The 27,300-nt window shown below is 44.6% G+C and overlaps 1 protein-coding gene across 1 annotated transcript in view; it reads left to right on the top strand.

The window, feature by feature from the left end:
- Positions 1-3,384: 3,384 nt before the first annotated feature.
- Positions 3,385-27,300, top strand: part of LOC140210069 (glutathione S-transferase Mu 3-like) — a 41,991-nt gene continuing 18,075 nt past the window's right edge. Inside the window, exons 1-5 of the mRNA XM_072278851.1 lie at positions 3,385-3,549; positions 17,203-17,278; positions 19,998-20,062; positions 22,762-22,843; positions 26,727-26,827. Coding sequence (XP_072134952.1) covers positions 3,514-3,549; positions 17,203-17,278; positions 19,998-20,062; positions 22,762-22,843; positions 26,727-26,827 — 360 coding nt within the window. The 5' untranslated portion in view covers positions 3,385-3,513. The remainder of the gene's footprint in view (positions 3,550-17,202; positions 17,279-19,997; positions 20,063-22,761; positions 22,844-26,726; positions 26,828-27,300) is intronic.

Here is a 27,300-nt window from a genome sequence, read left to right as displayed (position 1 = left end):
AGCTGCATAACACAAAGGGGCAGAAAACGCTGGTGGGAGTTGTGTACAGGCCACCTAACAGTAGTGAGGTTGGGGATGGCATTAAACAGGAAATTAGAAATGTGTGCAATAAAGGAACAGCAGTTATAATGGGTGACTTCAATCTACATATAGATTGGGTGAACCAAATTGGTAAGGGTGCTGAGGAAGAGAATTTCTTGGAATGTATGCGGGATAGTTTTCTGAACGAACATGTCGAGAAACCAACTAGAGAGCAGGCCATTCTAGATTGGATATTGAGCAATGAGGAAGGGTTAATTAGCAATCTTGTCGTGAGAGGCCCCTTGGGTAAGAGTGACCATAATATGGTGGAATTCTTCATTAAGATGGAGAGTGACACAGTTAATTCAGAAACAAAGGTTCTGAACTTAAAGAAGGGTAACTTTGAAGGTATGAGACGTGAATTAGCTAAGATAGACTGGCAAATGATACTTAAAGGGTTGACGGTGGATATGCAATGGCAAGCATTTAAATATCATATAGATGAACTACAACAATTGTTCATCCCAGTTTGGCAAAAGAATAAACCAGGGAAGGTAGTGCACCCGTGGCTGACAAGGGAAATTAGGGATAGTATCAATTCCAAGGAAGAAACATACAAATTAGCCAGAAAAAGCGGCTCACCTGAGGACTGGGAGAAATTCAGAGTCCAGCAGAGGAGGACAAAGGGCTTAATTAGGAAAGGGAAAAAAGATTATGAGAGAAAACTGGCAGGGAACATAAAAACTGACTGTAAAAGCTTTTATAGATATGTGAAAAGAAAAAGATTGGTTAAGACAAATGTAGGTCCCTTACAGTCAGAAACAGGTGAATTGATTATGGGGAACAAGGACATGGCAGACCAATTGAATAACTACTTTGGTTCTGACTTCACTAAGGAGGACATAAATAATCTTCCGGAAATAGTAGAGGACCGAGGGTCTAGTGAGATAGAGGAACTGAGGGAAATACATGTTAGTAGGGAAGTGGTGTTAGGTAAATTGAAGGGATTAAAGGCAGATAAATCCCCAGGGCCAGACGGTCTGCATCCCAGAGTGCTTAAGGAAGTAGCCCAAGAAATAGTGGATGCATTAGTGATAATTTTTCAAAACTCTTTAGATTTTGGACTAGTTCCTGAGGATTGGAGGGTGGCTAATGTAACCCCGCTTTTTAAAAAAGGAGGGAGAGAGAAACCGGGGAATTATAGACTGGTTAGCCTGACATCAGTGGTGGGGAAAATGCTAGAGTGTTATCAAAGATGTGATAACAGCGCATTCGGAAAGCGGTGAAATCATCGGACAAAGTCAGCATGGATTTGTGAAAGGAAAATCATGTCTGACGAATCTCATAGAATTTTTTTGATGATGTAACTAGTAGAGTGGATAGGGGAGAACCAGTGGATGTGATATATTTGGATTTTTAAAAGGCTTTTGACAAGGTCCCACACAGGAGATCAGTGTGCAAACTTAAAGCACACGGTATTGGGGGTATGGTATTGATGTGGATAGAGAATTGGTTGGCAGACAGGAAGCAAAGAGTGGGAATAAACGGGACCTTTTCAGAATGGCAGGCAGTGACTAGTGGGGTACCGCAAGGTTCAGTGCTGGGACCCCAGTTGTTTACAATATATATTAATGACTTAGATGAGGGAATTAAATGCAGCATCTCCAAGTTTGCGGATGACACGAAGCTGGGTGGCAGTGTTAGCTGTGAGGAGGATGCTAAGAGGATGCAGGTTGACTTGGATAGGTTAGGTGAGTGGGCAAATTCATGGCAGATGCAATTTAATGTGGATAAATGTGAAGTTATCCACTTTGGTGGCAAAAACAGGAAAACAGATTATTATCTGAATGGTGGCCGATTAGGAAAAGGGGAGGTGCGACGAGACCTGGGTGTCATTATACACCAGTCATTGAAAGTGGGCATGCAGGTACAGCAGGCAGTGAAAAAGGCGAATGGTATGCTGGCATTCATAGCAAGAGGATTCGAGTACAGGAGCAGGGAGGTACTACTGTAGTTGTACGAGGCTTTGGTGAGACCACACCTGGGGTATTGAGTGCAGTTTTGGTCCCCTAATCTGAGGAAAGACATTCTTGCCATAGAGAAAGTACAAAGAAGGTTCACCAGATTGATTCCTGGGATGGCAGGACTTTCATATGATGAAAGTCTGGATCGACTAGGCTTATACTCGCTGGAATTTAGAAGATTGAGGGGGGATCTGATTGAGATGTATAAAATCCTAAAGGGATTGGACAGGCTAGATGCAGGAAGATTGTTCCCGATGTTGGGAAAGTCCAGAACGAGGGGTCACAGTTTGAGGATAAAGGGGAAGCCTTTTAGGACCGAGATGAGGAAAAACTTCTTCACACAGAGAGTGGTGAATCTGTGGAATTCTCTGCCACAGGAAACAGTTGAGGCCAGTTCATTGGCTATATTTAAGAGGGAGTTAGATATGGCCCTTGTGGCTAAAGGAATCAGGGGGTATGGAGGGAAGGCAGGTACAGGGTTCTGAGTTGGACAATCAGCCATGATCATACTGAATGGTGGTGTATGCTCGAAGGGCCGAATGGCCTACTCCTGCACCTATTTTCTGTTTCTCATCCCTTTTCTCTCTCTCACCTTATCTCCTTGCTTGTCCATTCCCTCTCTGTGGTGCTACTTCTCCCTTTTTCTTTCTTCCATGGCTTTATGCCTCTTTCACCAATCCACCTCCCAGCCCTTGGCTTCACCCTTCCCCCTCCCAGTTTCATCTATCACCTTGTGTTCCTCTCTCCCCTTCCCGCACATTCTAAACCTACTCCTCAGCTTTTTCTCTCTGGACCTGCTGAAGGGTCTCGGCCCAGAACGTCGACAGTTCGCTGTCTTTTCCATAGGAGCTGTCAAGCCTGCTGAGTTCCTCGGGGGGCGGGGGGAAGAGAGAGTGGAGAGAGAGAGTGAGAAAGAATGAGAGAGAGAGAAAGAATGAGAGAGAGAGAGAGAGTGTCGTCATCCCCCGTGCTGGCCTGTTCCTTTTAAACTCGACCGTTCCTCGCAGAGGTTTTTAAGTAGCCTCGCTCCGCTTGAACGGATCGTCTCACAATATCTCGTCGCCAGTGTTTGGTGTTACAACTGTAAAACATTAGCCTAATTGAAAGAATGAGGGAACGTGGGTCGGACTTTGTCTCAGCGAGGCTATCACGTGATATCATGATGACGCCTGCAACTCACGTATTTATACAAAACCCCTAATGAATTATTTAAACAAACAAGAACGTTTAATTAACCAATATACATACAAGATTGCTCAAATGTTATCGAAATATCACATACACAGCATAATGGATAAAAATGTCACCGGGAACGCCCCGAACCCGAGGCAAACTATAAAACTGGCTCGGAGAGGCGAGTTGGGCTCGGAGACTTTATTTGGCTACGAGAGGAGGCGGCTGTCGTTGGTGGAGCGCGGCTCTTGGTTTCGATCTTGCTCTCCGGCTCCGAGAGTGTACATTTGCGATCATGGTGATGACACTGGGCTATTGGGACATCCGCGGGGTAAGGAACAGAAAAAATACGGCAGCTTCTATTGTCCCACGCACACTGAGAACGCCGGAGGAACTCGGCAAGTCAGGCAGCAGCAGCTATGGAGTCTCCATTTCGGGCCGAGACCCTTCATCGGGACTGGAAAAGAAATGGGGGCAGCAATCGAAATAAGAAGTAGGGGGTTGAGGAGGGAGAGTACAAGCAGGCGGGCAGGGGGTGGGGGAAGGTGGACGAATTCGGTGGAGAAAGTGTGGGAAGTTAGAAAAATGCATGTTCATAGTTCGGGGTGACATAGGATACGAAGTTCACCCAGCATTTTGTGTATTCTGCTCAAGGCTTCCAGCATCTGCAGGATCTCTCGGGTGTGCATTGTCCTGGACCACTGCCTGCCGATCTCTTTGGGCTCTTTGTCTTTTCTCGCTCTCACTTCTCGCTTTAGCGCGCCAATTATTTTGTTTTCGTGCAGAACTTTTCCCTAAATCAGCATTTTCCTTCCTTGCTTTTGTTTGGCTAAAACTTGCAATAATGTGTTTTTATTTTAAAAAAAATAAAAGGCGATTGTGGTTTTTCTGCCTTTATCGTTTGAATTTCGGGAGGAATCCTACAAGCTTGCACCCTGAAACAAGAGAAAATCTGCACATGCTAGAGATCGAGGCCACACACACACAAAACGCTGGAGGAACTCGGCAGGCCAGGCAGCATCTATGGAAATGAGTAAACAGTCGACGTTTTGGGGGGAGACCCTTCATCAGGACTGGAGAATAAGAAGGTGGGAGAAGAGAAGGGAGGTGATAGGTGAAACGGGGGTGGGGAGGGGAAGGGGTGAAGACCTTGGAAATTGGTAAAAAAAGATACAGAGCTGGAGAAGGGGAGAAGACAGAAGGCCATGGAAGGAAAAGAAGGGAAGAAACACCAGAGGAAGGTGACAGGCAGGTAGGGAGATGAGGTGAGAGTGGGGAATGGTGAAGGAGAGGTGGGGAGGGGCATTACAGGAAGTTTGGGAAATCCGTGTTCATGCCATCAGGTTGGAGGCTACCCAGCCAGAATATAAGATGTTGCCCCTCCAACCCTGAATGTGGCCTCTTTGCAACAGTAGAGGAGGCTGTGGACCGACATGTCAGAATGGGACCCATACGACATGTAGCCTTTTTGCCAGCTATGTGGAACAGTATATGTTCCAAGGCCAAGTTGTTGTCACTCCCCAACTTTTCGGTGATTCCACTGGTTCTGCTTCCTGCATCTGTGCCAAGCTCCTGGACTTCATCAAGTTTGCCTCCAACTTCCACCCTACCTGAAATTTACCTGGTCCATTTCTGACACTTTCCTCCCCTTTCTCAATCTCTCTGTCTCTGGAGACAGCTTATCTACTCATGTCTATTATAAACCCACTGACTCTCACGGCACCAGGACTATACCACTTCCCACCCTGTTACCTGTAAAAATGCCATCCCCTTCTCTCAATTCCTCCATCTCTGCTACATCTGCTCTCAGGATGAGGCTTTTCATTCTTGAAAAGACGTTCTCCTCCTGCAAAGAAAAGAACTTGCCTTCCTCCACTGTCAATGCCGCCCTCAACAGCATTTCTTCCTGTTTTCGCAGTCTACTCCCACCCCATCCTCCTGCCATCCACCAGGGATAGGGTTCCTGTTGCCCTCACATACCACCCCACCAGCCTCTGTGTCCAGCACATAATTCTCCACAGCTACTGCCATCTCCAACGTGATCCCAGCACCAAGCATATCTTTCCTCCTCCTCTCCCCCCCCCACTTTCTGCTATCCATAGGGTTCACTCCCTACACTGTTCTCCCATCAGTTCGTCCCTCCCCACTGATCTCCCTCCTGGCACTTACCCTTGCAAGCTGAACAAGTGCTACACCTTCTCCTTTACTAGCATTCAGTCCTTCCTGGTGAAGTGATACTTCACCTGTTAGTATGTTGGGGGTCACCTACTGTATCCGGTGCCCCTGGTGTGGCCTCCTGTATATCGATGAGATCTGACATAGATTGGGAGACTGCTGCACCGAGCACCTACACTCAGCCAGAAAAAAGCGGGATCCCCTCGCTAGATGCTGCTTGACCTGCTGAGTTCCGCCAGCATTTTGTGTGTGTGCGTGTTGCAGGTGCTGGAAATCCAGAGCAGAATCTCTTGTGTTATACACACCCCTATTTACCCCCACCCCAATGATTTGCCTTGAGGTGGTGTTAACTTTTCTCTCTGATCTCCTACAACCTATAAAAGTTGGGTTGCACCTGTGAGGAATTTTGTGTGGTTCTTAGAATCGGGTTTATTATCACTGAAATATGTCATGAAGTTTGTTGCTTTGTGGTAGCAGTACAGTGCAGTATGAACATTTACTACAAGTTACAATAAGAAATATTAACATTAAAAAAATTAAACAATGAATAAGTAGTGTAAAGAGAGTAAAGCAGTGATGTAGTGTCCATGAGTTGATGGACTCCACAGAAATCTGTTGGCGGAGAGGAAGAAGTTATTCCTAAACGGTTGAGTGTACCTTCAGGCTCGTGTACCTCCTCCCTGATGGTAGCAATGAGAAGAGGGCATGGTCTAAATGTTGGGGGTCTTTAATGATGAGTGCTGCTGCCTTGTGGCATTGACCTTATTACAGGAGGGTGTGGAGGCTTGGTAAGCCATGCAGAGGAGATCATCAGGATGCTGCCTGGATTGGAGGAGGCTGGACAAACCTGTTTTTTTTTCTGTCTGGTGTGTCTGAGGCAGATGGGTGAACTGTTAGAAGTTTACAAGATTGAGAGACAGAGATGAGGCGGATGGAATCTTTTTGCCAGGGTAGAAATGTCAAACATGCTAGGACATGTAGTTAAGGTAGAAGGGGAAATGTTGATGGGATGTGTGGAGTGAGGCTTTACAGAGAATGGTAGGTGCCTGGAAGGGGCTGCTGAATTGTGGTGAAGGCAGATACGATAGTGGTGTTTGAGGCTTTTTGATCGCTACATGAATATGCAGCCAATGGAGTTGGTATGTTTCATGTGCAGGTAGAGGAACTTGGTTTCCTTCAGCCTTGATTTTCAGTGTAGACCTTGTGGATGGAGACCTGTTCAATGTAGACCTTCTGTTGTTCCAATGTTGTCCACCTTATGGTTGATGACAGAAGCCCATAGAAGAACGGATTTGGAACCTGAAACATTGACAGTTGCATTCCCTCCACCGATGCTGGTGAATTCATTGAGATCCTGCAGCAGAATGTTTGTTTTTAGGCATTCCAGCACTTCCACTTTCTGTGCCCTGCTATTAAAATTCATCAAGTTTTGGTATCTGCCTGTTTGTTCTAACAGTAGCTTTCTGTCCTAACTTGTTCTGTTGTTTTCCATCTCCAACTGCAACGTTTTTTGGCGCGTGCACATGGAAACGTGTAGTGAAATGTGTCGTTTGTGTCAATGGCCAACACAATCTGTGGAACATTCACAAAATGCTGGAGGAACTCAGCAGGCCAGGCAGCAACTGTGGGGTGGTGGGTGGGGAATAAAAAAGTACAGTCGACATCTTGGGCTGAAACCCCTCGACAGGACTAGAGTGTTGGTGGCACCCCACAAATGCCACCGTACTTCTGGTGCCAACGTAGCATGCTCACAACTCACTAACCCTAGCCCTTTGCTCTTCAGAATGTAGCAGGAGACTAGAGTCCTGCAGTTACAGGGGAGAGTATGCTATAAAGTGTCGTGTCAGCCGTTACAATACTGTGCTGCCTCGCCACAAAGTTCTAAAACTTCAGGAGAGCACACTAGTGCAGTTCTGATCGCTTGACTTGTTCACCACAGACAGCGGTGGGAATGGAACCCGGGTCACTGGCGCTCTAAAACGTTGTGCTACTGTGCAACCCAATAATTGTTACCTTGAGTAACTTCGGGATGCACCCCATTACAGATATCCCCTTTGGTCCTTCTGTAACTTGTGCTTGTCTTCTGATGATAGGTCGTCGCCCTGAAGTACTAGCTTTGTTTCTCCCTCTGAGGGAGCTGCTTAGCCTGCTGAGCATTTCCGGCAGGTGTCTGTAACAGAATATGTGCACTGGGGGAGGGGGGTAGGAGTGGGAGTAGTATTGTTCTTACTATCAGCCCTGTGTGCTGAGGGAAGTGGGAGCCATGGTTCTGCTTTTTTAAGGACTGATTTTTGTGCATGAACTGTTCTGAGCACTTCCTCATCTGCTTAACCTGCACTTGTCTTCTGTCTTTTCCCCCCATGACTGCTGTGGCAGTTGGGACCTTCTGATTTTTTTTCTCCTTTTCCATTGTGTTAATTACTACCACGCTAAGGTCTGTGAACAGAAGGGATTGAGACTTGCATTTATATTGCATCTTGATTCTAAAAACACACTTCAGCCAATGTAGTGAAGCTGTTGCTGCAGAGCATGTGTGTGTCTCTTGTAGTTCCATAGTGTGGCTCTTTGCTTTCAATTCATCCACTGTCTTCTGTTTTTGATTCTTTTTCTTCTGATTTTGTTTCACTGAACTGATTCCACAACCTGTGGACTCATTTTCAAGGATGCTACAATTCACGTTCTCTGTATTTTCTTTTTGATTGACTGCCGGTTATACCACCCGCATTTAGGGTCCTCCATCACTATTTCCTCTTGGTCATCTTCTCCATTGGCCCCAGCTGTGGTTCAGGGTCCTTATTTCTGCCTCCACGGTAGGGCGCCAAGTTGTCTTTGGACTCCTGTGTTTCCTCCGCTCTTCAGGGATCTGTACGTCCCGGCTGGAGACTTGGGAATACCGTCACACACAGATATAGAAGGATTTTTCATTGCTGTTTCTGTAGTACTTACGTTTGACCAGTCAGGTTGTTAGTGCTGAGCTGAACCTGGAGGACCGGTGGACCACTCTTAGTCTGGCCTCTACCCTTTGACATGTTTGGCGTGGTGACCCCACCAAGAGCCCTGACTCCAGCTATCACAGCTCTTTGCACCATTGAGGTGCGGTTGTAGTCCTCTTGGCAGATCATTTATTTGCTTTTTTTTTGTATTTGCACAGTTTGTCTTTTGTACATTGGATTGTCACTCTTAGTATGTAGTTTGTCGCTGATTCTATTATACTAATCTGTTCTACTGTGGATGTTTGCATGAAAGTGAATCTCGGTAGTAAATGGTGAGATACGTACTTCGACAATACACTTACTTTAAACTTTGAACTTTGATTCTTTCTCTCTTCCATGGTTTGGTGCTATACATACAAAAAAAAACTTTTTTTTATTTGGAAATTTATTATCTGCTTTTTTGCTCATGGTTTATTTTGTGAAGGCTGCTAGCTTTTTCCTGTAGAACTGGAATTTCCATCTGTTGGAATTTCTGTATGTTAGCGGTACCATCAAATTGAATTGAATTGACTTTATTTCTTACATCCTTCACGTACATGAGTAAAAATCTTTACATTATGTCTCCATCTAAATGTGCAATCATAGTAATTTATAATAAATAGAACAGTGAAGGTAATATAATGTACACTCAAGACAGCATGAGTTCATCAGTCTGATGGCCTGGTGGAAGAAGCTGTCCTGAAGCCTGTTGGCCCTGGCTTTTATGCTACGGTACTGCTTCATGCATGGTAGCAGCTGGAATAGACTGGTTAGGATGGCTTGGGTCTCCAATGATCCTACGGGCCCTTTTTACACACCTGGCCTTGTAAGTGCCCTGAAGCTTACAACTACAGATGCGCTGGGCTGTCCGTACCACTCTCTTCAGAGTCCTGCGATTAAGGGAGGTACAGTTCCCATATCAAGCAGTGATGCAGCCAGTCAGGATGCTCTTAATTGTGCCCCTGTTCTGTTCTGTTCAACAACAGATGGTGCAATCCGGGTCATATTACGATCGAGGGACATGTTTGTAGACAGGATATTGAACTTTTTACTGTTGGACTTCGGCCATATTCCACCGAGATACAACACTGGGCGGCACGGGGGGGTCGTTCCTGCCTGTGGCCATCGAACGTGCAGCTCCTCCCGTGGAGGGTCAGGCACCCTGAGCCAGTAGACTGGTCCTGGACTTTTTTCCATCTGGCATAGTTTGCATTTTGTTGTTTGATTGTCTGTGGTTTTTGTATTGCTATATTTATGCTCTATTCTTGGTTGGTGCGGCTGTAACGAAACCCAATTTCTCTCGGGATCAATAAAGTGTATCTACCTATCTAGAAAGTTCTTAGGATTTAGGGGCCCATAAACGAACTTCCTCAACTGTCTGAGGTGAATGAGGTCCTATTGCGCCTTTTTCACCGCACAGCTGGTGTGTACAGACCCCGTGAGGTCCTCGGTGATGTGGATGCCGAGGAACTTGAAGCTGTTTACCCTCTCAACCCCAGATCCATTGATGTCATTAGGGGTTAGCCTGTCTCCATTCCTCCTGTAATCTGTTACTCTCTGTTCTACTTTTTATCACAATGTTCCAAGAACAAGAAGTATTATTAAGCATGACTTGAATTGTGTCTACAGTGTTGATCAAGAAGATAAAAATATACACTGCTTACATGTCCTGTGAACAGAGAAAAGGAGTCCTTCAAAGTATGGAACATGGTATATTAAAGCACAGTACAGGCCATTGGACCCACAATACTGTACTGACCTTATAACCTACTCTTAAGATCAATCAATTAATCAACTCTTAAGATCCTCCTACATAGCCCTCCATTTTTCTATAGCTCATGTCCCTAATGTGTTTGCCTCAGCCACAATTTGGCAGCACGTTCCATGTACCCCCTCACTCTTGAGTAAAAACAACCTTGCGTCTGCATTCCCACCTTGCTCCCCCCAGCACTATCATAATTTTGTGCTGTGCTATATGATGTGGGTGATATCCATGACCATGATTGTGCTTGGCAAATTTTTCTACAGAAGTGTTTCCACTAGTGGAAGATTGTAGGACCAGAGGGCATAGACTTGGAATACAAGGATGTCCCTTTAGGACCGAGATGAGGAGGAATTTTTTTAGCCAGAGGGTGGTTAATCTGTGGAATTCAGTGCCACAGACAGCTGTGGAGGCCAAGTCATCAGGTATATTTAAAACAGAGGTTGATAGGTTCTTGATTAGTAAGGGTATCAAAGGTTACAGGGAGAAGGCAGGAGAATGGGGTTGAGACAAAGTAAATCTTGATTATTTGATGGTGGAGCAGCCTCACTGGACCAAATTGTCTAATTCTGCTCCTATGTCTTCTATTGAAACATCCTTTGACCTAACTTGTCAATGCCAACCAAGTCATTTCTCTGAGATAGTTACATTTGCCTGCTTTGGCCCATGGAAGGTAGTCAGCTTTATGTGGGCGAGGGTGGGGATTGGTTAATTATCCTTTCTAATAGGATTGGTGATAAAATGATCCTCCTTGGATTACTTACTGTTGCCTTTCTTTGACATAGCTCCTATACGGAAATTCCTGAGAGCACTATATTGCAAGATCGACTCCAGGCTCCTTTCTTGCTGTGCTTTGGGACTTTGGGTTAGAGGGTGCGCTACATTTCTTAAGTATTAATTGTCAATTCTTGTGAATAAATAAGAACACTAGGATGGAGTTGAGTTTATTTTGGGTGTCTATCCATTCCTCTTTTCCTTCAGTCGATCATTTTTTAAAAATTCCCTTTTTAGCTTTTCATTCCTGATGCCCTCCAGCTGAGGAATCAGAATCAGGTTTATTATCACTGGCATGTGCTGTGAAATTTGTTAACTCAGCAGCAGCAGTTCAATGCAATACATAATATAGAAGAAGAAGAAGAAAAAAGTAATAATAATGATAAATAAGTAAATTAATTGCAGTGTATATATATTGAGTAGATTAAAAATCATGCAAAAAAGAGAAATAATATATTTTTAAAAAAATGAGGTAACGTTCACTGGTTCAATGCCCATTTAGGAATCGAAAGGCAGAGGGGAAGAAGCTGTTCCTGAATCGCTGAGCGTGTACCTTCAGGCTTCTGTACCTCCTACCTGTTGGTAACAGTCAGAAAAGGGCATGCCCTGGTTGCTGGAGGTCCTTAATAATAGACACTGGCTTTCTGAGACGCTGCTTCTTGAAAACATCCTGGGCACTTTGTAGGCTAGTACCCAAGATGGAGCTGATTAAATTTACGACCCTTTGCAGCTGCTTCTGCTCCTGTGCAGTAGCCTACCCGCCCTCACCCCCGCCCCCCCATACCAGACAGTGATGCAGCCTGTCAGAGTGCTCTCCACGGTACATCTATAGAAGTTTTTGAGTATACTTCATGTCACATACCGGTGATAATAAACCTGATGCTGATTATGTATTCGTTGACATACCAAATCTCTCCAAGCTCCTAATGAAGTATAGTAGCTGTCTTGCCTTCTTTATAACTGCATCGATATGTTGGGACCAGGTTAGGTCCTTGGAGATCTTGACACCCAGGAACTTGAAACTGCTCACTCTCTCCACCTCTGATCCCTCTGAGGATTAGTATGTGTTCCTTTGTCTTATCCCGAAGTCTTACTGACGTTGAGTGCCAGGGTGTTGATACTAAAAGTTTCTTCAGATACATAAAGTATAAAAGAGAGATGAGAGTGGATATCAGACTGCTGGAAAATGATGCTGGAGAAACAGTAATGGGGGACGAGGAAATGTCAGAAGAACTGAATAACTATTTTGCATCAGTCTTCACTGTGGAAGGCACTAGCAGTATGGTCGTAGTTCCAAGTGTCGGGGCACAAAGTGTGTGAAGTTACCATTACCAGAGAGAAGGTTTTTGGGAAACTGAACAGTCTAAAAGTAGATGAGCTTCCTGGACCAGATGGTGTATACGCCAGGGGTAAGAGGTAGCTGAGGAAATTATGGAGGCATTGGTAATGATCTGTCAAGAATCACTAGATTTCAGGATAGTTCTAGAAGACTGAAAAATTGCAAATATCACTACACTCTTCAAGAAGAGATAGAAGCAGAAGAAAGGAAACTATAGGCCAGTTAGTTCTGACCTCAGTGGTTAGGAAGATGTTGAAGTCAATTGCTGAGGATGAGGTCTCAGGGTACTTGGAGGCACATGGTAAAATAGGCCGTAGTCAGCATGGTTTCCACAAGGGGAAATCTTGCCTAATAAATCTGTTGGAATCATTTGAAGAAATAACAAGCAGGATAGACTAAGGGGAATTGGTTGATGTTGTATACTTGGGTTTTCAGAAGGCCTTTGAGAAGGTGCCACACATGAGGCTGCTTAACAAGCTATGAGCCTGTGGTATTAGGAAAGATTCTAGCATGGATAAAGCAGTAGCAGATTGGCAAGAGACAAAGAGTAGGAATAAAAGCTGCCGGTGACTAGTGGTGTTCTACGGTGGGATTGATTCTTTTTACGTTATATGTCTATGATTTAGATGATGGAATTGATAGCTTTGTAAAGTTTGCAGATGATATAATGATGGGTGGAAGGGCAGGTGGTTTTAGAAACATTTGAAATATAGAAAACCTGCAGCACAATACAGGCCCTTTGGCCTACAAAGCTGTGCCGAACATGTCCTTACCTTAGAACTACCTAGGCTTACCCAGTGCCATCCATTTTTGAGGAAGTAGAGAGGCTGCAGAAGGACTTGGACAGATTTGGAGAATGGGCAAAGAAATGGCAGATGGAAACAGTGTTGGGAAGTGTATGGTCATGCACTTCGGCTGAAGAAATGAAAGGGTTGGCTATTTTCTAAATTGGAGAGAAAATACAAGAAACTGAGGTGCGTAGGGATTTGGGAGTCTTTGTGCAGGATACCCTCAAGGTTAATTTGCAGGTTGAGTCTGTGGTGAGGAAGATAAATGCAACGTTAGCATTCATTTCAAGAGGACTAGAATATAAAAGCAAGGATGCAATGTTGAGACTTTTTAAAGGACTGGTGAGGCCTCACTTGGAGTACTGTGAGCAGTTTTGGGCCCCTTAACTTAGAAAGGATGTGCTGAAACAGGAGAGGGTTCAAAGGAGGTTCACGCAAATGATTCCGGGATTGAATGGCTTGTCACATGAAGAGCGTGTGGTGGCTCTGTAACAGTATTCACTGGAATTCGGAAGAATGAGAGGTGACCTATTTGAAACCCATCGACTGGTGAAAGGTCTTGATAGAGTGGAAGTGGAGAGGATGTTTCCTTGTTTCCTATGATGGGAGAGTCTAAAGGCTGATTTATACTTGTGCGTCAGATCGACGCCTCAGGTACGGCATAGCCGCAAACCCTACACAGTGCCTATGGAGATCCCTATGCCGTAGCCTGACGCACACCTCTCTCAAAATGTAACTACGCATCGCAGCAACGCAGACTGCAACAACTGTGATTGGTCCACCTGGTAGCATCGCATTTCCTCCTACGCTGCAATAGCTTCCCATTGGGCGACTGAGGGGTAGGGAAGGAACTCTGGCTGCAACGCTTTCCATAAAGCTTTATAGACCTCTGAAATTATGGAGGACACATTTCGCTTTTACGAAAAAGGACACTCACTTTAAACTTATTTACGCTGAGAAAGACTACCATGACCATGAAGCCTTGCACGGGCAGGTGTGTGCGCATGTGCGAGATGCCCAAATTGCAGAGCGACGCAGACACACCAACGCAAAGTATAAATGCTCACAATGCGCCTCTTGTGTAGGCTACGGCGTCGAGTTGACGCACAAGTATAAATCAGCCTTAAGACCAGGGACACAGCCTCAGAATAGAAGAGAGTCCTTTTAGAATGGAGATGAGGAATTTCTTTGGCCAGAGAGTGGTGAATCTGGAAATCGCTGCCACAGGCTGCTGTGGAGGCCAAGTCTTTATGTATCTTTAAGGCAGAGGTTGATTGATTCTTGATTGGTCAGGGCATGAAGAAATACGGGGAGAAGGCAGGAGGAGATAGGGGCTGGGAGGAAAAATAGATCAGCCATGATGAAATGGTGGAGCAGACTCGATGGGCAAATGGCCTAATTCTGCTCCTGTGTCTTATGGTCTTGCGTGCTGGTGATATTGATTCTGGTGCGATTATTGACTGGCTGCGTCATGGTCTGGTATGGAAACACCACCAACCTTGAATGGAAAATCCTACAAAAAGTAGTGGAAACAGCCCAGTCCATCATGGATAAATCCCACCCTACCACTGAGTCCATTTCCATAGAGCATAGTCACAGGAAATCAGTATCCCTCAGGGACCCCTCCACCCAGTCCATGCTCTCTTCTTGCTGCTGCCATCAGGAAGAAGTTGCAGGAGCCTCAGGACCCACACCACCAGATTAAGGAACCGTTATTACCCCTCAACCATCAGGCTCTTGAACCGGGGGTGGGGGGGAGTAAACTTCACTCAATTTCACTTGCCCCATCACTGAACTGTTCCCACAACTTATGGACTCACTTTCAAGGACTTTTCATCTCATGTTCTCTCTTTTTTAAAAATTATTGCTTATTTATTTATTATCATTTTTTTTCTTATCTATTTACGCAGTTGGCCTTTGCACACTGGTTGTCCACCCTGTTGGATGCAGTCATTGATTCTATTGTGTTTCTTTAATTTAATGTGTCTGCCCAAAATGAAATGAGTTTCAGGGTTAGGGTTGTATGTGGTGACATATGTACCTTGATAATAATTTCAGTCTGAGTTTTTGAACTTTGTTCTCTCCCCATTGAAGGGACCCTGACCTGAAGCACTAACTCTTTCCCCTTCCCCACAGACACTGCCCTGGTTTTAGGGATAGATTTCCCCACTACTGGGCAGCATTTCTGTTATGGAAATCCATTACTGGCTGGGGAAGTTGAATACAATTGACTCATTAGGTTGGCACAGTGGTGTAGCGGTTAGCTACACAGCCAGTGATAATGTTCAATTCTGGCCACTGTCTGTCAGGCGTTTTTACAACCTCCCTGTGACTGAGCGGTTTTCCTCATGGTGTTCCCATTTCCTCCCACATTCCAAAGACCTGCAGCTTAACTGGTCACATGAGTCTAATTGGATAGAGTAGGCTCCTTCAAGTTCAAAGTCAATTTATTGTCAAAATACATATTTGTCACCATATACTACCTTGACATTAATTTTCTTGCAGGCATTTACTGTAGAACAGAGAAATACAATCAAATCAAACAAATGAGGGGAAAAGAACAAAAGGTTACATAGAAATAAAGCAACACACACAAAGTGCTGGAAGAACTTAGCAGGCCAGGCAGCATCTGTGGCAAAGAGTAAACAGTTGTCCTGAAGAAGGGTCTCGGCCCAAAATGTCGACTGATGAGAGAGGGAGAGAGAGAGGGAGAGAGAGAGAGAGAGAGAGATATATAGATATTCCTGAAGAATAAAGGTTCTGACTCTCCACCCTATCTACAGTACTGTGTAAGGCAGGGGTCCCCAACTAATATATATATATATAGTTGGGGACCCCTGCCTTACACAGTACTGTAGATAGGGTGGAGAGTCAGAATCTTTATTCTTCAGGATAGAATCCTATAGGCCACAGCTTTAAATTGAGGCGTAAAGTTTAAATGAGACTTATCAGCTGTTTTTAAACGGAGTCGCAAATGCCTGTAAACACACTGCAAGAGGCTGTGGTGGAAGCAGATATTGTACAATAGTGGCATTTAAAAGCACTTACATGGGTACATGAATTTGTGGGGAATGGACAGATTTGAAACATTGGCAGGCAGACCGTTTAGTTTTAATTTGGCATAGTTGTCAACAAGCATTGTGGATTAAAATGCCCTGCCCTCAGTTCGAAGGCAAACTCACAAGTGCAAACAGTACTGACACCTACATAGATACCTCTGGAGTTACCACACAGTATAGCAAACCTCTTCACAGCAAAACCTAGCTGTTACATAAATATATAGCAGAGGGTGAGTTTTAAATGGAGTTGGAGCAAAGGATGTTGGGAATGGTGCAGGTGGGACACCACAAGAGGTGTGGGGACAGGTGACAGAGGTGTACCATGGGAAAATGGTGGTGTGGGTGCAGACACCCTCAGCCCTGAGCAGGCAAGGTCATTTGATTCAAAACAATTGGTTTGTTGATCATTACAGAACGTTTCTCTGGTCTTTCCCTCTCTTTTCCCCTGTCCCTTCCCCTTTTCCGAACAGATTCCACTCTCTCTGCCCCCTTCCCACTCTCAGTCCACAATAGAGACCCACATCAGAATCAGGTTTATCATCACTCACGTATGTCATGATTGTTTTTTTTTGTGCAGCGGTTCACTGCAATACATAGAATTACCACAGTACTGTGCAAAAGTCTTAGGCACCCTAGACATATATACATAGTCATAGACATATTTTATTGATCTCGGGGGAAATACCTAGACTTTTGCACAGCATCGTATACCTTTCATAATTTTATTAATGAGCTAATGGGTGGCAGCTGTAAGTGAGGCTCAACCAAAAAGAGTCACTAAAGTTGAGTAATTTTCTACATTACAACCTTTTTGTAACAAAACATACAACACAATGCAGTCCCTTTGTACCAAAAGGTTGGGCTGACCTTTAAACCTTCTCCAAGATCAATTTAACCCTTCCCTCATACATAACCCTCCAGTTTTCTTCCAGCCATGTGCTTACCTAAGAATTTCTTCTATGTCTCTAATATACCCGCCTCTATCACCACTCCCGAGAGTGCATTTTTGCAAACATAACTACCTTTGACATCCCTCCTAATCATCTAATGATCTTAAAAGTATGTCCTCTCCTGTTAGCCATTACAATTAATGACATGTTCTGAATCTGTCACAGCTGGCTCATCCAATCCGCTTGCTCTTGGAATACACCGGGACAGCTTATGAAGAGAAGCTCTATTCCTGTGGAGATGGTAAGTGTGTGCCTATATGTGTGAGGGGGGATGGGGAGAGGGAGACTGACTGCAATCGGATTTCTGCTTAACGATAACTAAAATGTTTCAGGACTCATTTGTGTAGCTTTTTCAGCCACTAGGTTTTGGTTTGTTGTAGAGTGTTGCAGCAAAGAAACTGCCCAAAGAACCAATCCCAGGTATTGAGCACCCATTTACGTTAATCCCATTTTATTTTTTCTGTTAACTTCTTCTCCGCCCCCCCCCCCCCCCCAATACTCCAAAGTGCCACACACAAAATGCTGGAGGAACTCAGCAGGTCAGGTAGCATCAATGGAAACAAACAAACAGTTGACGTTTCAGGCCAAGACCTTTCATCAGGACTGGAAAGGAAGGGGGAAGACTCCAGAACTAAAATGTGGAGGGAGGGGAAGGAGGGCAAGCTAAAAGGTGATGAGAAAAACCAGGTTGGTGAGGGAGGGGGTTGAAGCAAGAAGTTGGGAGGTGGGAAAGGGCTGAAGAAGTAATCTGATAGAGTGGATCATGGCAGAGAGGAAGCAGAAGTTTTTCTGGGAGAGATGCCAGGCAGATGAGTAGAAGAGATGAGGGGCCTGAGTGGGGAAATGAAGAGGGAAGGAAAAGGAAAAATGTAACTGGAAGTTGGAGAAATCGATGTTCAGACCATCAGTTTGGAGGCTACCCAGATGGAATATGAGGTGTGGCTCCTCCATCCTGAGAGTGTCCTCATTGCGGCAGAAGAGGAGGCTATGGACAGACTTGTTGGAACAGGAATGGGAATAGGAATTGAAATGGTTGGCTACTGAGAAATTCTGCTATTTGTCAATGGAGTTGAGGTGCTCGACAAAGCAATCTCCTAATCTTCGTCAGTTTGCACCAATCCCACAAGCCAACAGTGGTGCAGAAATTGACTGCTTAAAATTTTAAGATGTCTGTTTCCACAGGAACTTCAGTATAAATTATACTAATGGTATTGCACATCCAGTGTTATACACTCCGTGTCCACTTTATTAGGCTGGCAAATGCAAATATCTAATCAACTAAATATGCACACATTAATAACGGTCAGTTATTGTTCAGACAAACATCAGAAAGTGGAAGAAATATGACCCAAGTGATGTTAGAGCCGTAGAACACCACAGTACAGAAACGGGCCCTTCAGCCTAACCATTCTGTGCTGAAGTATTTAAAATGCCTAGTCCCATCGGTCCGCACCCAGACCATAGCCCTCCATACCCTTCCCATCCACCTGCCTAACTAAACTTCTCTTAAATGTTGACATCGTAATTGCATTCACCACTTACGCTGGCAGTTCGTTCTACGATCTCGCCATCCTCTGTGCCTCTTGTTCCCTTTAAACACTTCACCTTTCTCCCGTAACCTAGGACTTCTACTTGTGTTCTCACCCAATCTCAGTGGGAAAAAGTCTGCTTGCATTTACCCTATCTATACCCCTCATAATTTTATATACCTCTATCAAATCTCCTCACAATCTTTTATGTTCTAGGAAATAAAGTCCTAACCTATTTGATCTTTTGTTATAACTGGGTCCCCCAGTCCCGGCAGCATCCTCTAAAATTCCAAAAGATTACGGATCTATATCTTTTGTTCTACCACACTCCTCGGTGTCCTACCGTTCACTGTGTAAGACCTCCCCTGGTTGGTCCTACCAAAGTGCATCATCTCACACTTGTCTGCATTAGATTCCATCTGCCATTTTTCAGCCCTTTTTCCAGCTGATCCAGATTCCCCTGCAAGCCTTGATAGCCTTCCTTGCTGTCCACTACACCCCCTCTTGGTGTCATCTGCAAATTTGCTGATCCAGTTGACCACATTATCATCCAGATCGTTGATATAGATGACAAGTAAGAACGAATAGCATCAATCCCTGCGGCACACTACTAGTCACGGGCCTCCAGTTGTAGAGGTGGCTTCTCCTGCGAGGCCAATGTCTAATCCAATTTACTACCTCATTCTGAGCATCAAGTCACTGAACCTTCTTGGCCAATCTTCCAAGTAGACCTTGTCAATTGCCTTGGTGGAGTCCATATACCCAACATTCACTGTTTGCCTTCAGCAACTTTTTTGGTAACATCCTCCAAACTTCTAGGATTGTTCAGACATGACCTACCATGCACAAAGCCGTGATGGTGGAATGATTGGTGCCAGCTGGGGTGTTTTGAGTCTTTCAGAAGTTGCTGATCTTGATCTTGGATTTTTCATGCACAACGGTCTCCAGAGGTTACAGAGAGTGGTGCAAAATAAAAACAGTGAGCGACAGTTCTGTGGGCTGAAGTGTCTTGTTAGTGAGAGGCATCAGAGGAGAATGGACGGTGTTTCAAGCTGACAGGAAGGCAGCAGAAACTCGTAACCATGCGTTACAACAGTGGTGTGCATAAGAGCATTTGTAAATGCACAACAGGTCAAACCTTGAACCTGCAGCTGCAGAAGACTATGAGCATGCACTCAATGGCCACTTTATTAGGCAGAGAAGGTGCCTACCACTGCGTGCAAACATTACCTCCATGACCACCTTGCTGCCTTTGAAACCTGGGAGAGGAGAAGAGCAGCGGGGTATTATTTGTGCATCTTTCCAATTCAGAAATGCAATTTTTAGTATAAATGTTGTTTCCTTTTTCCTCTGTTTGACTTGCTCAGTTACTTGGACAATGGTTTGTAATACATTTTTGGAAACATGACAATGTCTATCTTTTTCTCCAAGCTCCAAATTACGACAAGAGCACCTGGCTTAATGTAAAGACGAAGCTCGGACTTGACTTCCCGAACGTAAGTGACGACACCCGTCCCCACCTTCATTGTCTTTTGTACCTTGGATGCCGGAGGTCCGTCCTGGGGTTGAGGACTGTGTAAGTGGGAGGATCGGGGGGAAAGGAAGCGTCTTTTTTTTAACTTTGTTGTTTTGTCTCTCGTGTTGTGTTATTGTCGTTGCTGCTTGTGTTCTGCTGAACATTGTGGAGATGCTCTGTTACCAGAATAGGTGGTGACACCTGGCAGGCTGCCCTCTTCCCCCTGAACAGCCTTGGGTTGTGTTGGATAACACAAACAACCCATTTCACATGTGATAAATAAATCAATCTCAGTCTAAACTTCTTCAAGCTTCCTTGCATAAACTTGATTGGATTTTAAAAAATTATAATTTTATCTTTGCACCATTTGTTGAAATCAGTTTTGTCCATTGTATGTTGCTCGTCACCACACTGGATTTAGCGATGCACCGTGGTGCTGCTCTGGTGAATTTTCTGGACAACTGTACTCTATTTAATATCCAGGCACACTTTTACTTTAAAACGTTACGCAGTGGTGGAATAAATCTTCTAGTCAAGCTGAGGCATTTTAGGGTATTAGACTGCATCTGGAGAATTGGTGAGCTGATTTGAACCCCTTATCTAAGGAGGGATGTGCTGGCGTTGGAGGAGGTTTACATGAATGATCCCAGGAATGAAAGGGTTAACATTTGAGGAATGTTTGTCTCTGGGCCTGTACTTGCTGGAGTTTAGAAGAATGAAGGGGAATCCCATTGATACCTATCAAATACTGAAAGGTGCAAGTAGAGTGGATGTGGACAGGATGTTTGCTATAGTGGGGAAGTGTGTATGTGTGTGTGTGTGTGTGTATATACCATCTGTGTGTGTGTGTGTGTGTATATATATATATATATATATATATATATATATATATATATTATTGCACATAAAGTAGTGCTAGGTGATGTGGATGTAGTGGTGAGTGGCATCCTGAGGAAAATCACTCAAAAAGGTGTTGACGGCCCAAGGGAAGTAACTGTTTTTGAGTCTGGTGGTCCTGGTGTGGATGCTGCTTAGCTTGATGGGAGTGGGACAAACAGTCCGTGAATGGGTGGGTGGAATCCTCATTCTGTTCCTGGCCCATTTGCGGCACCTTCCTGCTTGTATGTCCCTAGTGGCAGGTAGTCTGGTGCTGGTGATGTGTTCAGCAGTTTTGACTCCACATTGTAGAGCCCTCCTGTCTGTGACAGTGTAGTTTCTTTACCACACAGTGATGCAGCATGTTATGATGCTCTCTACTGTGCACCTGTAGATGGGCATGAGTACTGTTGTGCATAGTCTAGCTCTCTTCAGCCTCCTCAGAAGATGAGAAGCTTTCCCGTGCTTTCCCGATTGTGTAGGATGCACTCTGAGACTATGCTGCAGGTGTACCAAAGTATTTTATGGCAGCTTACATGAAATCAGAGGGTATCTCTGCCATCTGCTCTCTAGAAGCTGGGCAAACGAGGCAGGTTTGAGGAGAGACATGGGACGGAAGTTCAGAGCTTGAAACACTGGTAGCTGAGTTTTGTGGATTGTTAGTGTGCTCAAACAGACAGACTGTTAACTCAGCCATCTCCACCATGGGCACTAGCCTCCCTGCCACGAAGGAATGGTGAACGGTGGTTGCATTACTGTGTGGTAGGGAGGTGCCAGTGCACAGGACCGGGAAAAAGCTGCAGAGGGTTGTAAACTTAGCCAGCTCTATCATGGGCACCAGCCTCCGCATCACTGAGGGCATCTTCAATAGGTAGTATCTCAAGAAGACAGAATCCATCAATAAGGACCAAGACCATCTTGGACGTGCCCTTTTCTTATTGCTACCATCAGCAAGGAGGTACAGGAGCCTGAAAACACACACTCAGCATTTTGGGAACAGCTTCTTCTCCACTGACATCAGATTTCTGAATGGTCTATGAGCGTTACGTCACCATTTTTGCTCTTTTTTTGCAATACTAGTGTGTGGTGTGTATACTGTATGGTATATATGGATATACAGTGCCTACAGTACTATGCAAAAGTCTCGTATAGCTAGGGTCCCTAAGACTTTTGCACAGTACTGTATTTGTCGACATGGAGTGAAGAACCAATTTATAAATTTGTTGGGAGCGAGGGTAGAGTGCCACATGAAGGGTGTGGGACAGGTGGCAGAGAAGGAGTGCTGGGGTGGAGGGTGACTTTGGTGCAAACACACCCAGCCCTAAGATGCCAGGCAAGATCATTTGATTCTAAGCAATTGGTTTATTGATCATTACAGTTGTGTCTCTGGTGCTTTCCGCTCCTTTGCCTGTCCCTGCCCCCTTCCCACTTCCAGTCCACAACAGAGACCCATAGCAGAATTAGTTTTATCATCATTCACATGTCATGAAATTTTTTTTGTGTGGCAGCAGTACAGTACAATACATAAAATTACTACAGTACTGTGCAAAACTCTTAAGCACCCTAGCTGTTTCCTTGTGGCAAAGACTTTTGCACAGTACTGTGTGTGTGTGTGTGGTAATTGATAGTATTTTATGTATTGCAACGTACTGCTGCAAAATATCAATTTTCATGACGTGTCAGTGATACTGAACCTGATTCTGAGCATGCCCGAGCAATGGCACAGTAAAATTGAGTAAAATGTCACATGCTTTTCTGTACACATTCTGAACCCATTCTGACCTTGTGTGCTTCTCTTTTCAGCTTCCTTATTTGATCGATGGAGAAACAAAGATCACGCAGAGTAACGCCATCCTGCGGTACATTGCAAGGAAACACAATCTTGGTAAAATCGGTCTCCTTGGCAATCTCAAACACTTGCTGTCTGACCACTGTTCTAATAGCTCAAATTGGGATTCACCCTAATTCAAATCCCTCTGAGCACTCACTTATTAGAGTTGTAGAGCACTACAGAACAGAAGTGAGCCTTTCAGCCCCTCTAGTCTGTGCTGAACTGTTATTCTCTATAGTTACATCAACCCGGACCTAAGCCCTCCCATCGATGAACTTATTTAAACTTCTCTTAAATGTTAAAATCATAGCTGCATCTTCCACTTCCATTGGCATCTCGTTCCACACTCTCACCACCCTTAGAGTAAAGACATTCCCCCTCAGGTTCCCCTTAAGTGATTCAGCTTTCACCTTTCGACTGTGATTTCTAGTTCTAGTCTCGCCCAACCTCATTGGAAAAGCCTCCCTATCCCTGTCATAATTTTGTATACCTCTATCAAATCTCTCATTCTCCTACACGCCAGGGAGTCAAGTTCTAACCTGTTCAGCCATTCCCTATAACTCAGGTCTTCTTCAAGTCCTGGCAATGTCCTTATAAATTTTAATTTTACTACCCTTATAAACACATGTGCTTACTTTGAAGTTGGGTGAAAGCAGAGCGCGATTTTAGTCCTGGAGTAGGTTATATTTGTATAATGAAGAAAATAAGTGGAAAATCTCTGTTGGAATATGGAGTTCTGTAGAGGAGCTGCACAGTGTGATAACCGCTGCTTCTTGACCTACCCCTTCTCCCTTTTAACACCAATAATAAATAGCCATGGGAAAGTACAGCACAGAAACGTGCCCTTCAGCCCATCTAGTTCATGACATGCCGAAACATTTAAACTGCCTACTCCTGTCGAGCTGCACTGGCACAATAACTCTCATACCCCTACTATCCATTTACCTATTGAAACTTAAACATTGAAAACAAGCTTGCATGCACCAGTTGTGTTGCCAGCTCGTTCCACACTCTTAATCTCTGAGTGAAGAAGTTTTCCCTTTAAATTTTTCACCTTTCACTCTTTACCCACGACCTGGTTGTAGTTCCGCCCAACTCAGTGGAAAACACCTGTTTGCATTTACTCGATCTATACCTCTCATAATTTTGTATATCCCTGTCAAATCTCCTCTCAATCTTCTATGTTCCAAGGATGAGGAGCTTTTTCTTTTAAAGAACGGTACAGAAGAACCTCAGTGGTTCAAGAAACTGGCTCACTACTGCCACCGCCTGGAGTAGTTGGGTATGGACAAGGTGCTGCTCACCACTCCTCCCCAGCCCTCCCTGAAGTAATCATTGTACAGGTCCTCTCCAGGTTTCGGCAGAGTTCCATGCCCCTCCCTCTGACACAGCCCATTCCCCTCCAATTTCTTTCATCCATGGACCTATCGATGAGTCCTCTATCTCGTTGCTTCATCCTCGTTAATAGGCATTTCCCAATCTGGAAATAACTCGGAAAATGTGTAGCTCAGGTGGTTGATGGTCGGCTGAAGTTGTTTCCGATCTTGGCAATACATTTGCAAGTGGATTTCCAAGATCAGGGAATAACTGAACCCAACCATTCCCCTATTTCATTACATCATTATCATCATCATATGACATGGTCAGTCATGGTCCTATGACTATGGAACTGGTTTGAATTGCCACCTTCTGGGCAGTGTCTTTACAAGATGGGTGACCCCAGCCAATATCAATACTCTTCAGAGATTGTCTGCCTGGCATCAGAAGTCGCATAAGCAGGACTCGTACAACCGGTTGCTCATCCCCCATCTGCTCCAGTGGCTTCACGTGACCCTGATCAGGGTGGGGCTGGGCACGTTGCCTGTTGGTGACCTGCAGGATAGTGGAGGGAAGGAGCGGCTTACAGCTGCTTTGGTAGAGATGTCTCTCATTACACCCATTTATGTTTAATCCTCATTAATTGACATTCCACCACTATTTCATTATATCCAGCATTAATCTACTTTCCACTACTTTGTTACATATCTATTCAGTTTTTTCCTCATTATAGTAAAGTCCACTATTTCCTAATTGGTAAGAAATCATCATTACTATACTCAGAGGTACCTTTGTATAGTTAACAGCCTCAAACAACAGCCCAACAATGCAGCCCAGGCACTTGCCACCCTGGGAAGAAGGCGATGCCTGTCCACTTTGTCTATGCCTCAAAATCTTGTGCATGTCTTTCAAGTCGTCTCTCGCCCTCTTTCGCTGCGAAGAGAAAAGCCCTAGCTCGCTCAACCTTTCTACATAAGACTTGTTCTATTAAATCAGACAGCATCTTGGTTTATCTCCCCTGCACCCTCTCTAAAGCTTTCACATCTTTCCTATAACGGAGTGATCAGAATTGAACAGAATATTCCAGGTGTGGTTTCATCAGGGTTTTACAGAGCTGCAACATTACCTCCTGGGTCTTCAACTCAATACCCTGACTGACAAAGATCAACACACGATTCACCTTAACCACTCAGTTGTCTTAGCTCTGAAGGGATCTATAAGTTCCAGGGTTCTTCTGTTCCTCCACACTGCTGCGAGTCCTGTCATTAACCTTGTACTCTACCTTCAAGTTTGACCATCCGACATATTTGGCTACACACTTTCTGACTGAAGTGCCAAATATAGTTCAATAGGTTTCAAATAGTACATTTAATTTAATATACAATATACATCGTGAAATTCTTTTACTTCGCAAACATCCACGAAAACAGAGGAGTGTCCAAAAAGTGTTAGAACCCCAAAGTCCCCCCAGCTCCCCCACCCACGCATAAGCAGCAACAAAGCAACGATTCCCCCCCACCCCCACCAGCATAAAAAGCATTGGCACCCCCCACGAGCACTCAAGCATGCAGCAAAACATCAGTAAAGACACAGGCTTTTAGTACGGCAGACTCTCCCTCCCCCTATTAGGGAAAAAGAGTTGTACCCATTTCAGTGAGAGGGAGACGTAACAAAACAACTCACTAATTTATGGTGTTAAAGCCTGTTGCATCACTTTTTCCAGGCTCTGTGCCTCTGGGCACATGGCCAGCAGCAAACCCACTGTTTCCGATCTTCTTTGTTCTCCCACAGTGCATCAGTCGCCTGCAACGGCACCAGCCTTGAATCCACCCACCTCCAGACCCACGAAAATCCATTGCCCTGAAGGCGCGTTAGTCTTCTAGGCCGTGACCTTGGCATTTCGAAAGCGGCCAGTTGTGAGACCCTGAGAGTGGGTCCCATTCCCGCAAAGAACCGAAGTCAGAGTGTAACTCCAGGTCAGGGGCTTCAAAAGAACCTTGAAAGAGGGGAAAAAAGAGATATCAAAGATAGAAATACAGCTGTTTCCGACAATGCACGCAAAGGAGTCGCCGTTTAGTGCCATCGTCACTCAGCTCTGCCTCTGAACCTCTCAGCCCAGCTTTGCATCTTATCAGTGTCCCATTGTAGCCTACCTTCTACACTATCTACAACACCAGGAAACTCTCCTGAAAGCTCACTAACCTACTTTCCAGTTCCTTATCCAAGTCCTTTATAGAGCAGAGGTCCCAGAATACATTCCTGACCTCCAGCCTGAATACACACTATCTACTGCTGCCCTCTGCCTTCTGTGGGCTAGCTAGTTTTGAATCCATACCGCTAAGTTTCCAAGGGATCCGTAAGTCGTAGGAGTAGAATTGGGCTCTTTGGCCCATTGAGTCTGCTCCACCATTCCATCTTGTTTGATTTATTATCCAGGGACACCTTGAATTTCGAGGTTGTGTCCTCTGTTCCAGGACTCTCCTCTGTTCCAGGACTCCCCCACTGAGAAACAACCTTTCTGGATGAATGTAAGCTGGTGAGGACCTGTCTTTGCTGCAGTCTGGTGTGAACTCCTGGCATTCTTTCACTTGGATCTAAATGTCTGTGTTCTTTTGTGCAGTTGGTGAGACTGACGCAGAGAAAGTTCGTGTCGATCTGATGGAAAACCAAGCGATGGATTTCCGCATGGCTATTGTTCGATTGTGTTACAACCCCGACTATGTGAGTCCGGCACCGGTGCTGATAAGTCAATACATTGCTGTTTTGTTTACGCAGGGCAGAAGGGGAAGCTCAATTGTATTAAATGCATGCCTTCAAAAGTGTAGGGCTGTGCTACAGCGAAAAACTTTGCCATGCTGGGTTTTGAATCAGGAATGTGTCCTGTTTCAAGATTCAAGGTTGTTTAATGTCATTTCCAGTACACAAGTGTAAAGGAAAATGAAATAATTGTTACTCTGGATCAGATGCAGGACAGTAATAAAAAATAAATATAATACAGTGGATTCTGGTTAATTGGGAAACACTGTGACCAGGTCATTTTGGCCCAATTAAGCGGGTGGTCCAATAGGCAAAGTTTTATGGAAATAGTTAAACAGCAGTTTGTCTTTTCTTTTTTTAAAAAAAAAAGTACCTTTTAAACTAAGTAACAAATGATGTATTTAAATGAAAATGTAGCATGGCTAAGGGATTGAAAC

Source organism: Mobula birostris, chromosome 14, assembly GCF_030028105.1.
Source record: "Mobula birostris isolate sMobBir1 chromosome 14, sMobBir1.hap1, whole genome shotgun sequence".
Lineage (NCBI taxonomy): Eukaryota > Metazoa > Chordata > Chondrichthyes > Myliobatiformes > Myliobatidae > Mobula > Mobula birostris.
The sequence above is the reverse complement of the archived record's forward strand: the minus strand, read 5'-3'. Positions and strand labels throughout refer to the sequence as shown.